Below are 12,416 nucleotides of genomic sequence, written 5' to 3'. Positions count from 1 at the left end.
GTTTGATGTTTGGTTGCAAAAGTATCAAGGGAAAAAACTGTTTCCTTTCGTTGTGAAAAAATGGAAGAAAATAAGATTAATTAAAATTAGTTAAAAACCTATGTAATTTTAAATTATTTAATTTTTTTTATAAAAAATATATCAAATGAATTTGAAACAATAAATAAAAATAATTTATTGATTTTAAGTTAATCTTTTATATTTGAAACTAATAAATAAAAATTAGTTCAATTTTTTTATATTTGGTTTTTAAAAAATATTAAGAAAAGAAAAACAAATATTAAAAAAATGATTTTTTTATATTATGAAAAATATCAAAAAAATAATAATTATAATTAAATTTAATTAAAAACTTATATATTTTTTAATTATTTAATCTTTGTATTAGTAAGCTAAATAAGTGAACGAGTTTGTCATAATAAATAAAAAAATTTATTGATTTTAAATCTTATTTTTTATTTTCCTTCTCTCTTTCTTACTTTTTGCTCTTCTTCTCTATTTTATTTCCTTTGTATTTTTCTCAATTTTTTTATACCAAACATATCCTTACATTTTTTAAGAGGCAAACATAGCCTATATAAAATTGAATTTAAACAAAAGCTTTGATAAAATCTTCCTTACCAGTCTTTAGCACGAAATTAAAGTGGTGTTAATTATTTGGGAACAAGAGTGCTTCAAGATGGTGGGACGCAGTAAAAAGGAAGAAGCATGCCACACACTCAACCTGCCATTTTGGAATTTGAAAATTTTACACACGATTGAAGACTAAAATAAATAAATAAAAGGCAATAATAATATATTTTTGTAACTGATTCACATAAATCTCCATCACTATCATTTTTGTTAACCTTATCAAAACTGGGTTTTTAAATATTAATTTTAATTTAAATTTTTTATACATCAAATGCAACAATTTTATAAAAATATTCTTAAAAACTTTCTGATTTAGACACTTTCTGTTGTGCAGGCTTTAGTTGAAATCGACTACTATAAAGTTGTGTTTTGGAGTCCGGCTTTAAGGAAGCCATGCTTCCAACAAGAAAAGCACTTAAATTCCAGAGTATTTATAAAATATGATACTCTTCTCCTTGGGCTTGAAGGATAATAATACCATGCATGCTCCTGCTGTATCTATAATGACGAGATAATTGATGTCAAGGACACCTCAAATTACACTCAACAGTTAAAAATTCTTTCCTTCCGATATTCTTACACGTTAAACCATCCATAAGAAATAAATAAGTTAACTAAGCTAAATTTTATTCTTAAATTTTTATATTCATGCTCATTGTCAAAAATTAAAGAAATCATAAATTTTGTATGTTATTCGAATATGTGGTTGTAATAAAATTTAAATTTTAATGTATGAATTTACATAAAAATTGCTAATTTTGAGAGAATATAAAATTAACTACAGAGAATAAAGTTTATATTCATACTACTAATTATTTAAAAATTCTGATGAAGAAATGATAGCGCTAGAAACTTCATAATAAAGATCAATTAAACAAGTAGTCCAATTACCTTATTTGATAAAAATGACCCACCTGTTAAGTGCCCTGTTAGTCCAATACATGCCTGATTTCATCTCCCTTGGGGCTTCATGATATCAGACAACGCATGCATCGTCTTCCATCATAACACTAATTGAACTTTTTTCATCATTGCTCGGGATTGTCACCCTGCTAGCCTCTGAATCGCAGACGTCTCTACCTCCATTATGAAACACATCTTTGTCGTCGTCATCTGTACCAGAAATTTCTGATAGGCTCTCCTCATGGTCCAGGGACTCATTTATACTGTTCCCCTTTTCTGTACTTTCCTGGAGCTCCAATGCAAGCTCAAGGCCCCTCACCACATCGCTCATTGACGGACGCTTGATCCTTTGATCAAGCACGCAACTCACTGCAATCTCTCCGTATTTCTCCAAGCACATTGGTGCAATCTTACCCTCCAAATGGGGGTCGATGATTTCCTCCAGCTTTCCATTTTTGTAGCTGGTGACGGCCCAGTGTGCCAAGCCCGCTTGCTCTTCCTCCCCTGTTTGATTTACAGGTGGCCTTGCACACAGTACTTCAAATAATACCACCCCAAATGAGTAGACGTCAGACTTCTCGTTCAGACGTTGGAATCTGAAATACTCTGGATCCAGATAGCCAAAACTACCCTTGACAACTGTGCTGATGTGGGCATTTGCCACGCTGGTAGGACTCATTTTGGATAGGCCGAAGTCGGAAACTTTAGCCACCCATTTATGATCCAATAAAATGTTGGTTGTCTTGACATCACGGTGAATGATTGTCTTCTTCACACCGGCGTGAAGGTAGTGCAGTCCACGCGCAGCTCCGATGCAAATCTGAAGGCGTTGGGTCCACGGCAGAGGAGGATTATCAGTGTTGTAGAGATGATCGCGGAGGTTGCCATTGGCCATGTACTCGTACACAAGGATCATCTCACGTTTATGGTTGCAGTAACCAATGAGAGACACAAGATGAATGTGACGCAGCTGGGAAAGCATCTCGATCTCAGTCATGAATTCGTGGGCCCCCTGCTGTGACTCAGGATTTAGGCGTTTGATTGCCACCGGTGTGGTTCCTCCACTGATATACCCTTTATACACGTTACCAAAGCCTCCCTCTCCGACGATGTATCCCTTGTCAAAGTTCTTGGTGGCCGTCTTGATATCTTGCAGACTGAAATGATGGCTCAGATCGGATGTTAGAGATGAGCGATGGGTCTCGGTGGACGTACCCAAAATATAAAAAACTGGGCCCCACCATAGTGCTCCGTCTCTAAGGCTAGGATCTCTATTTCTCTTCATTTGATGCACGACAAAGAAATATAAAACTGAGACTGCAACTAGGCCGCAAACCACACCTCCGGTAATTGCAACAAGCTTCATTTTGTTACTTTCCCTCGAGGTAGGCTGTTGGTCTGGATTGGGATTGATGAGTTTGAACAGCTCGATTCCGTTGAGGATTGCATCATTGTAAACGGTTTCATAATCCGGGTTAGGATGCAGTTGTATGTAGAGCTTTTGTTTTTTGTTACTTCCCTGGCTTGGCATCATTACCCCATAATCTCTGTATATGGGAACTCCGTTTCCGCCGCTCCATTTGATCACGTCTGCATGATTCTCCGCCGTCTGGTTAGCTATGAAAATCGTGAACTCCCTGTCCTGCTGTTCCTGGATCTCTGGTTGGAACTCGCAAAAATGTAATCTAAGCAGGTAACTAAAACCAGAGTCCACAGGCAAAGACCAAGTAAGATTGTATCCCATGTTCTCAGTTTTGTTGTTTCCCATGGTCCGGGCGGTGCGGTAGACATCAAGAGGTGCCGCGTAATTTGGTATTTGGGTGAATTTGAGAGTAATGCTTCCGTTGACGGGTACAAATGCTAGTTTCGGAAGATACTCATAGTCTGCATCCCAAGTACGGAACATGCCGGTGTCATCCATGGGCAAAAGAGATTTCCCACCTACGTTTAGTCGGTATAAATTTTCCAGAGCATGATCGGTTTCAACGAAAAATGAATTCTGTTGACCGATAAACTTAAACCCTCCATCTTGTGCAGTGTAGTAGAGATTGTCGGGCATGGAGACAATTTCAATTCCGTTAATAAAAGCGTATGCATCTACACCCGCAGTGGGAGCGAATGTTATATTCAGCTTCTCACCTTCTTCGTTGAAGTTGATACAAAATTCTTTCAGTATCTTTTCCTTACCAAGATCAGAATCAGCAACAAGGGCACCACTGAAGTTGCTAAGAAGAGTGTAGCCACCACCAGTTTTGACCGAGAAAATAGCTGTAGACCTGTCGAACTCCCCCACGTATAAAGATGGATGAAAGTGCAAGCGAATGTATTTCTGGCCGGCTGTGAGGGGAAATGAGTATGTGAACTCATAGCGAGATAGCCGCGCTGTGGAATAGGGAACGGATAAAAAGGGTGGTTCATCCGCAGAAGATGTTGTTGACGTGCCGTTTTCCAAGGGGGAAAATTTGGAATCAATGTCGCCCATCCAGTTCCTGCCCAATTCTTGTGAATTTCCGCTGGAGCCACAATTGATGGCGAAGTTTTCTGTAGGGTTGTAATTGTAACCAGCGATGGGGATGGTGAGGTAGTGGAGGAAGATAAAGAGATAGACAGGGGTGAGAATGGATGGAATGATTAAACAGAGGCATCTGTTGCCAGTATTCCTCATGGTGGCAGATGAAGCCCCCAAGTTTTTGGGATGGAGAGATATTAGAGAAAGAAGTAGAGGAAGTTAAATCATGGAGAGGAGAAGCTGCTTTTGTCATTCAGACGCAGGAAAGGACATGGGCGATATTATTTGCTGATAATACTATTATCGCTATTCATAAAATTATGAATATTTATATATTAGCACCGGATGATAAACGATACACGACAAATAAAATAGCTTTTACTATGTAATGGGTGAGAAGAACTCCGGTAGACAGGGACATTGATGAAGACAAATGGTAGATGAGCAATCAAACGGGGAAGGGAAGATTTAAGTGGTGTTTGTTTTTTTAATTAGTTTTAAATAGAATTTTAATACTTAATAATATTAAATATTATGTTATTTATTTTTATAGTATTTTATTTCTATTAAATATTAAAAAATAAAAAAAACTCATATGTTATTTTTTTATTTAGAAATAATTACATATTTTGACTTTTTCTATTTAATAAAAAATTTATAATAAATCATGAAAAAATTAGAAAAATAAATAACCTAAATTCTGAAAATAAATTATTTTAAGTAAAAAGCCAAAAAAATAAACACCACCTTATACACGAGTTATAAAAGTCGTAGGTCGTTGAATATAGAGGAAGTTTGATTATTATCCTCTCATATGAATATATTATTAAATTCATAACCTAACTATTCTTATTTCAAATTAACAATTTTATTCCCAAAAATATTTGAGTTTTCATGCACTCTTGGCTGATGTGTTTTTTAATGTAAAAAATGTCCCCCCTTTGCCACGCAAAACTCCAGCTAACCTGCCCACATGAAAAAAAAAAAAAGGCAAAACAAAACTCCAATGTTCTTTTTTCTTCATTTTCTCCATTGAGCATTGAACCAAACAAAAAAAAATTCTCCATCTCCCGTTCTCTCTGTCAGAAACCCAACTTTGTGAAACCCTAACCTCTCCTCATAGTGATCGGAGGTCTTGGTTTTATCGGTGCCGCTTTCTGTCTTGAGCTCACTTGTAGAGGTGTGAGCTAGGTTCAGGCGATTGATTTTCAGAGCACTTTGTCTTGATCCGATGATCTTAAGATATAAGAACACAAGAGTCCATCGCATTTGAGGTGATTCTTCTTTGATTTAGAGTGTGGTATCTGAGAAGGTTCTTCGTGTCAATTTTTTTTTCTTTTTATTTTCTTTATTTGTGGTGTTGGAATTTTTGAAACATGATCGATTAGGGTTTGATAGTCTTTTTTATTTTATTTTATTTTATTTAGTTTATGGTTTTATTTTTGATTTATTTCTTGCATTTGTTGTTATGTGATTTGAATATTTGGGTCAAAGATTAGGTTGTTGTTTTGAAGCCTAAAAGTAGTGCAGGTCGTTATTGTTGAGATTTAATTTGTTGGATAGTATTGACGAGGGGTGATGGTGGTGGTGGTGGTTTTTTTTTTTTTTTTTTTTTAACTTGCTGAATAGTTTTTATGTGATTTTTTTTTCATCTTTGGAGGGAAGCTTTTGTAATGGGTTTGGTGTGATTATTGTAGTAAAGAGAAAGGAATTCACTGTTTAATGGAGGGGATTGAGGATTGGTTTATGTTCACCAAACGTTTGAGATAATTTGAGCAATTTAGGTTTGCCCCAAACTCTATTTTTTCTCAAAGATGGTGATCAATCCCAAATGTGAATGTCAATTTTTCTTGATTTTGTGTGGAAACATGTTGAAGGAAAATAGCTTATTATGCTGAGTAGAATTTTTCCTGATGGTTCTTTATAGCTTTCTTATGATTTTTTTCAACTAAAATTTCAGCATGTTTTGGACTGTTTGACTTTTTCTCTAATATAAACAAATGATTTTATCATAATTTGGTTGTAGATGCACCCAAAAATGGTAGGAAATTATGAGTGATATATCCACCTTGACTATAAGGCCCCACATGACCACACTCCACCCATTTACTTGTGAACCCACCAACTAAAACAACCAACTCTTAAGTCTCCACCCGACCTGTCATACAATTCTCAGTTTTCATTCGTTTTCTTAATACATTCTTCGTAATAAAATGGAAAATTAAACTGATAGAAGGAATTTGCTTTGGTGATTTCCAATTATAAAAGTCAATGAAGAAAACTTATTGCCATTAGAGACTATTTAAATGACAAAATAAATATATTTAAATGGAGTAATCTTGCAACTGTGGCTTAACATTTTTTTTCCTATGAAGATTGAACTTATTTTTAGAAAATAAAAAAAGTCAAATATTATTTTTTACATTTTCAAAGATGCCAACCTTCAAATATTGATAATTCTTAGAAAAAAAAAGAGATGTTTTTAGATTTATTTTTTATTATTTATTTATTTATTTTTTATGTTCAAAATGCCTATCTTTCTTCTATGGACAAACTCCTCTGCAATATAATAGGTTTCACGGAGGAGCAAGAAGCTCTGGTGGTGAAGTCATGGAATTCAATGAAGAAGAATGCTGGAGGGTTAGGTCTAAAATTCTTCTTGAAGTAAGTCAAATTTTCCTTATTTTTTTGATAACTACCTTATTTCTTGATGATATATAAATATGAAATAAAGCTTTGGTTTTTGATTGAGAAGTGTTGGATTCAATTTTTGTAGAATATTTGAGATTGCTCCATCAACAAAAAAATTGTTCTCATTCCTAAAAGACTCAAAGGTTCCTCTACAGAAGAACCCAAAGCTCAAGTCCCATGGCATGACCTTTTTTTTTTTTTTTTATTATTGGTTGGTTACTCTTAACCCCCACCCCCAAATGGGTTATTAAAGATGACCATATACAAAATTTGAGGATTATGAACATTACAATAATTGGAAATTTTTTTTTTTTATTCTAATCATCTATAGGTGTGAACCTTTATAGCTCAGAATATAGGTGAGCTTTTGAACCAAACCCCACCAAGATAGAATATGTGAATTATATTCCTATTGGATCTTATATTATAAATTTATAATGTTCTTACAAAAAATGAAAAGTGTCCTCCAATAATTTTCTAGTGGTTTAACATGCCTCCCCTACAACCAAAGACTACATTATTGATCCTCCTCAACTACCTTTTCCTTAGTCTTTTCTCATTTGAAAATCACAAAGTAGTCAACATAATCATACAAAATTTACATAGTTTATAAGAGGGATAATCTTTGAAAATATTTTTCAAACAAATCTTCTCATTATTCCCATCAAACCAACTTCAACCATGAAAAATACATGTTTGGATATCCAAATATTAAATTACAAGCTGCAAGCTTTAGCAAATTTTCCATATTTGATTTTTTTTGTAACTTTGTGCAGACTTGTGAATCAGTTGTTCAACATCGAAAAGCCGACAAAGTGACAATGAGAGACTCTACCTTGAAGAAATTAGGTGTTGTTCACTACAAATCTGGTGTCCTTGATGAACACTATGAGGTATATATAGTTATTATAAAGTATATGAAATTTTCAAGATGTTGCAACTCTTTCAATTTGATGATTTACAAACAATTTTTGAACCCAAAAAATAAATTATTCGGATCACATAGGTTACAAAGTTTGCATTGTGGGAAACAATAAAGGAAACAGTTCCTGAAATGTGGTCACTAGCAAGCAAATGATTAGTTAGTTGTTGCTATCAAATCAGAGATGAAGTTGTCCTCTTACACATATGTGATCAAATCATCAATAAAATAAGACCGAATGAATGTATTGATACACAGGAGCTTGTTTGTTTTGGTTGTGTTTATGGTTTATTCATTAGGTGTGTGCTGGAATAAATCTTTGAAAAGGTCTTAGTTTGAGAGGAGCTATTTTTTCTATTGTGTTTTGTTTGGTTGAAAGAAAATAAAATTTTAAGATTTTGTCCCACCTTTTTGCAAATTATTCAATCTTCCTTGCAGAAAAATGGATGGTAGGAAAAGATTAAGGGTTAGACTAAAGTGATATTGGAATCTAGAAGATGAAGCCATAAAAAAAATGTTAGTAAAATAACATTTCCCATGCCACCAATATTCAAAAACCAAATGTTACTGAGGCATCATCATCAATTTTTGCCAAAAATAAATAACCCTATTTTATAAGGAATGGGATTTCATTTCTTGCAAAACAAATAGGATTTCATTTCTTTTGGTTCAGATTTGTTCTTTGTCCATCGGCCATTGTAAGGTTAACCAACTATCATTTTTCTTATTCAATCATGCTCTGTCATTTTGAGATATATTAAGTGACTTAAGCCCTTAATGGGTTTAAGTCATTTAAGCCTATTGGGAAACCCTATCAATATCCTCTTAAGAATTAGGGTTTTTATAACTTTTTCATTGAGTTGTTTTCCACCTCTAAAGATAAAAGAGAGTCATAGTTACCCTTACTTCCCCCTATCGAACATGTGTCAAGACCAAAGAAAAGCTATCAAGTGAAATATCTTGGGTCTATGAGACTTCTACCGACATCGATTTGATTTTTCAACACTTGGATTCAAGGTTTAGAAACATCAAAATCTAAAGGATAATTTTTTAACCCTAAAGTTCAATTTATATATATATATATATATGTGTGTGTGTGTGTGTGTGATACACTACAATATGTGATATTGTTTCTCAAATAAATTTACCCATCACATTGAAAGACAATTTTTTTTAACCGCTATTTCCATAATTTCTAACCATTAGTATAATTTACTATTAAAAAAATACATTAAAACTTTCAAGTATAAAAAAGTAATTAATAATTTTATATGTCAAGATGAAAAAAAAAAAACTAAGAAAATGTCATATTCAAATTTTTGCGTTAAGGACATTTCATGTAAGGCTGCCTTGAAAAGTCATGCCATTATTTTCCTTATTGATTTTCCTTTTTGATAGAACATTGGAAGTAGACAATTGAAAGTGGGCAAGGAAAGAGTCCGCTGACTAGAGACAACTTCTAAAGGTGGTGGTTGGGAAGGATGACTGATACAGTGATACTAATTTATTCATATATTATGCAAAAGCTTCCACTCTGGACCTTCAAATTTATCATTCTTTAATCTATACAGTCATAATCAATGTCTTAATGGGTAATTTCATACGGAAACTAGGCCAAGTTTGATAACGACCTCAGACAACTTATTACTAAATTCTTATAAATTAAGATAAGAAAAAAAATAAAATAATATGCCGTGTAATTAATTTTATGTATTGGGATTTAGAATTTAAATTTTATGGTAAAGGATAAGGAAATATCATTTTCTCGTGAATGAGTCGCACACGTATCTGTTGTGCCAGTTGGCCTCCAACGCTTGTCTAACAAGAATTTCCCAATTCTGGGCCTACAAATGGACTAGTACTTGAAAATGTTTCAACTCTATTTATGTTCAATTCAAGTCTACACATTATATGCTGACTACATTCGGAAATTTCCTTCCTAAAAGAGCCACTTGATTGATTGATTTTTTTTTTTTAATTTTTAATTTTGAATTTTTATTTTTAAGTTTACATTTATTCCACATATTAAGAATACTTTGGTATTACTGTAATTTTTTTAAAAACTACTCCCAAATTTACTTAAGGAAAATTTAATTGCAATAAAAATTAATTGAACATTTGATAAAATATTGTCTCAAAAGTAGAATGAGTTTTAAAAATAAGAGTTAAGGAATTGATAAATTAGATTATTAAATTGTTGTGAACATATGTAATAATCAAAATAGAAAAATGTTAAGAAAATTATTTTATTTTGATATTAAAATCAACATGTAGTTAAATAATTCATTTTTCTATTTAAAATCCATTTTTTTTATTTTTAAAAGAACTCTTATTTCTCTATTTTAGCTTAATTCAAGTGGGTGGAACATGAAAATTTATTTCAAAAATCATTTTGAAGGACGTAAAATCAAATCAACCCCAAGCTGCACCTAAGTATGTGCAACACTGAAGGGTCAGCCCAGTAATTGGGCTTGCCAATAGGCCGGCTGGTGAACATAAATGGCTTTGGGCTTCTTACCTAAGATGGGTTTTTTTTAGGTCTTTCTACTTGGGCCTCTCCAGCATTTTATAATTTCGGAAGTTTGGTCTTTGGGATTCTTACCTAAGATATAGTTTTTTCTACTTGGGCCTGTTTAGCATTTATAATTTCGGTTCTTTATTTTGGGCTTAATTCTTTTAGGATCAGATTATTTTTAAGATCATATTTTTAAAATATCGGTAAACAATAATATATTGGTATTAATAATTTATTATTTATCTAATCAAATTAATTTTAATTTATAAAATATTTGAACTTAATTATTAATTTTATATATTTTATTATTTTTTGAATAAATTTATATTTTTAATATTTTAAAATAAAAACATTCAAAATTTAATAAAATTAAAAGTATAAATATTAAAAATTTAAAAATGAAGTGATAGTAATTTTTAAAAATAATGAGATAATGATAATACATTTAATATTAAAACTATAATTTATTTAATTCAAGTACATTTAATAATGTAAAATAAACGATAATGCATATATAAATTTTTAATATTTAATTATCATATAAATGATATTAAAAAAAATCAAATCAATGTCATTGGAAGTCTCATAGACCCAAGTGTTGAAAAATCAAATCATTGTCGATGGAAGTCTCATAGATCCAAACAAGATTTCTCAAATAAATTTACCCATTACATTGAAAAAGAGGGTTTTTTAAAACCACAATTCTAAACATTAGTACATTGTACAATTTACTATTAAAAAAATACATTAAAACTTTCAAGTATAAAAAAGAAATTAATAATTTTATATGTCAAGAAGATAAAATAAAAGACTAAGAAAATGTCATATTCAAATTTTGGTGTAAATGACATTTCGTGTAAGGCTGCCTTGAAAAGTCATGTCATTATTTTCCTTATTGATAGAGAATTGGAAGTAAACAAATGAAAGTGGCCATGGAAAGAGCCCGCCGACCTAAGACGACTTCTAAAAGTTGTGGTTGGGCAGGATGACAATGATACATTGATACTAATTTATTTATATATTATGCAAAAGCTTCCACTTAGGACCTTTAAATTTATTATTCTTTAATCCATGTGGTCATAATCAACATCTTAATGGGTAATTTCATACTGGAACTAGTCCAAGTTTGATAACGACCTTAGACCATTCCAAATTTCACTCGATTTAGAAGTTATTACTAAATTCTTATAAGTCAATATCTAAAAAAATAAAAATAAAAATTATATGACGTGTAATTAATTCTATGTATTGGGATTTAGAAATTGAATTTTATGCTATGGTAGAGCCTAAAGGCTAAAAGCTAAGGAAATGTCATGTTCTTATGAACGAGTCATACATGTATTTGTCGTGCCAGTTGGCCACCAACACTCCAAAAAGGATATTCCCAATTTTGGCCCTACAAATGGACTAGTACTTGAAAATGTGTTGATCGTATTTATGTTCAATTCAAGTTTATACGTTATATGATGGCTACATTTGGAAATTTCCTTCCTAGAAGAGACTTGATTGATTGATTTTTTTTTTTTTTTTTTAAATCTTCATTTTTTTTTAAGTTTACATTTATTCCACATGAGCCCGTTGGGCAATTAAGAATACTTTGGTATTACTGTAATTGTTTAAAGAGCTACTTTCAAATTTACATAAGGAAAATTTACTTGTGATACACATTAATTGAACATTTGATAAAATATTATCTCAAAAGTAGGATGGGTTTTAAAAATAAGATTTAAGTAATTGATAAATTAGATTATTAAATTGTTGTGAACATATGTAATAATCAAAATAGAAAAATGTTAAGAAAATTATTTTATTTTTATATGAAAATCAACATTTAGTTAAATAATTCATTTTTCTATTTAAAATCGATTTTTTTTAAAGGACTCTCATTTTTCTATTTTAACTTTATTCAAGTAAACGTATTTTTAAATATTATTTTAAATATATTTCATAATAATAATAAATAGTATAGATTATAAAGGGCAACAAACAAGATTATAGAATAGAAGACCATGAAAGAAAAAATATGTGAAAAATCGTGAAAAAAATTTATTTGAAGACACTGTTAAAAATGCTATCAAAATAAGTCAGATTCCCTCAAAATAACTCTCTATTTATTTTATCAAGTAAATTAACTATAAAAAATTATTATAAAAATAATTTTGAAGGACTTAAAATTAAATTTAGGGATGACAACAAAATGAGTTTGGGATCAGTAGTCTTATCCCAACTCTACTCTATTTATT

General features: G+C 31.5%; 1 protein-coding gene and 1 non-coding gene across 2 annotated transcripts; one reads left to right on the top strand and one right to left on the bottom strand.

Annotated features, from left to right (window-relative positions):
* Positions 1–1,402: 1,402 nt before the first annotated feature.
* LOC109123910 (receptor-like protein kinase FERONIA) lies at positions 1,403–4,340 on the bottom strand. Its single transcript, XM_059742758.1, has one exon. The coding sequence runs from the start codon at positions 4,199–4,201 to the stop codon at positions 1,610–1,612; it is 2,592 nt and encodes an 863-aa protein (XP_059598741.1). The 5' UTR covers positions 4,202–4,340; the 3' UTR covers positions 1,403–1,609.
* Positions 4,341–5,052: 712 nt separating this feature from the next.
* On the top strand, positions 5,053–7,911 carry LOC100253215 (uncharacterized). The gene is made up of 3 exons (XR_009467623.1): positions 5,053–5,319; positions 6,619–6,709; positions 7,513–7,911. It is a non-coding gene; the product is annotated as an uncharacterized LOC100253215 (transcript).
* The last annotated feature ends 4,505 nt before the right edge of the window (positions 7,912–12,416 follow it).

The sequence above is a fragment of the Vitis vinifera genome, chromosome 14, assembly GCF_030704535.1.
Source record: "Vitis vinifera cultivar Pinot Noir 40024 chromosome 14, ASM3070453v1".
In the NCBI taxonomy this organism is placed as follows: Eukaryota; Viridiplantae; Streptophyta; class Magnoliopsida; order Vitales; family Vitaceae; genus Vitis; species Vitis vinifera.
This window is presented reverse-complemented; position numbering and strand designations above follow the sequence as displayed.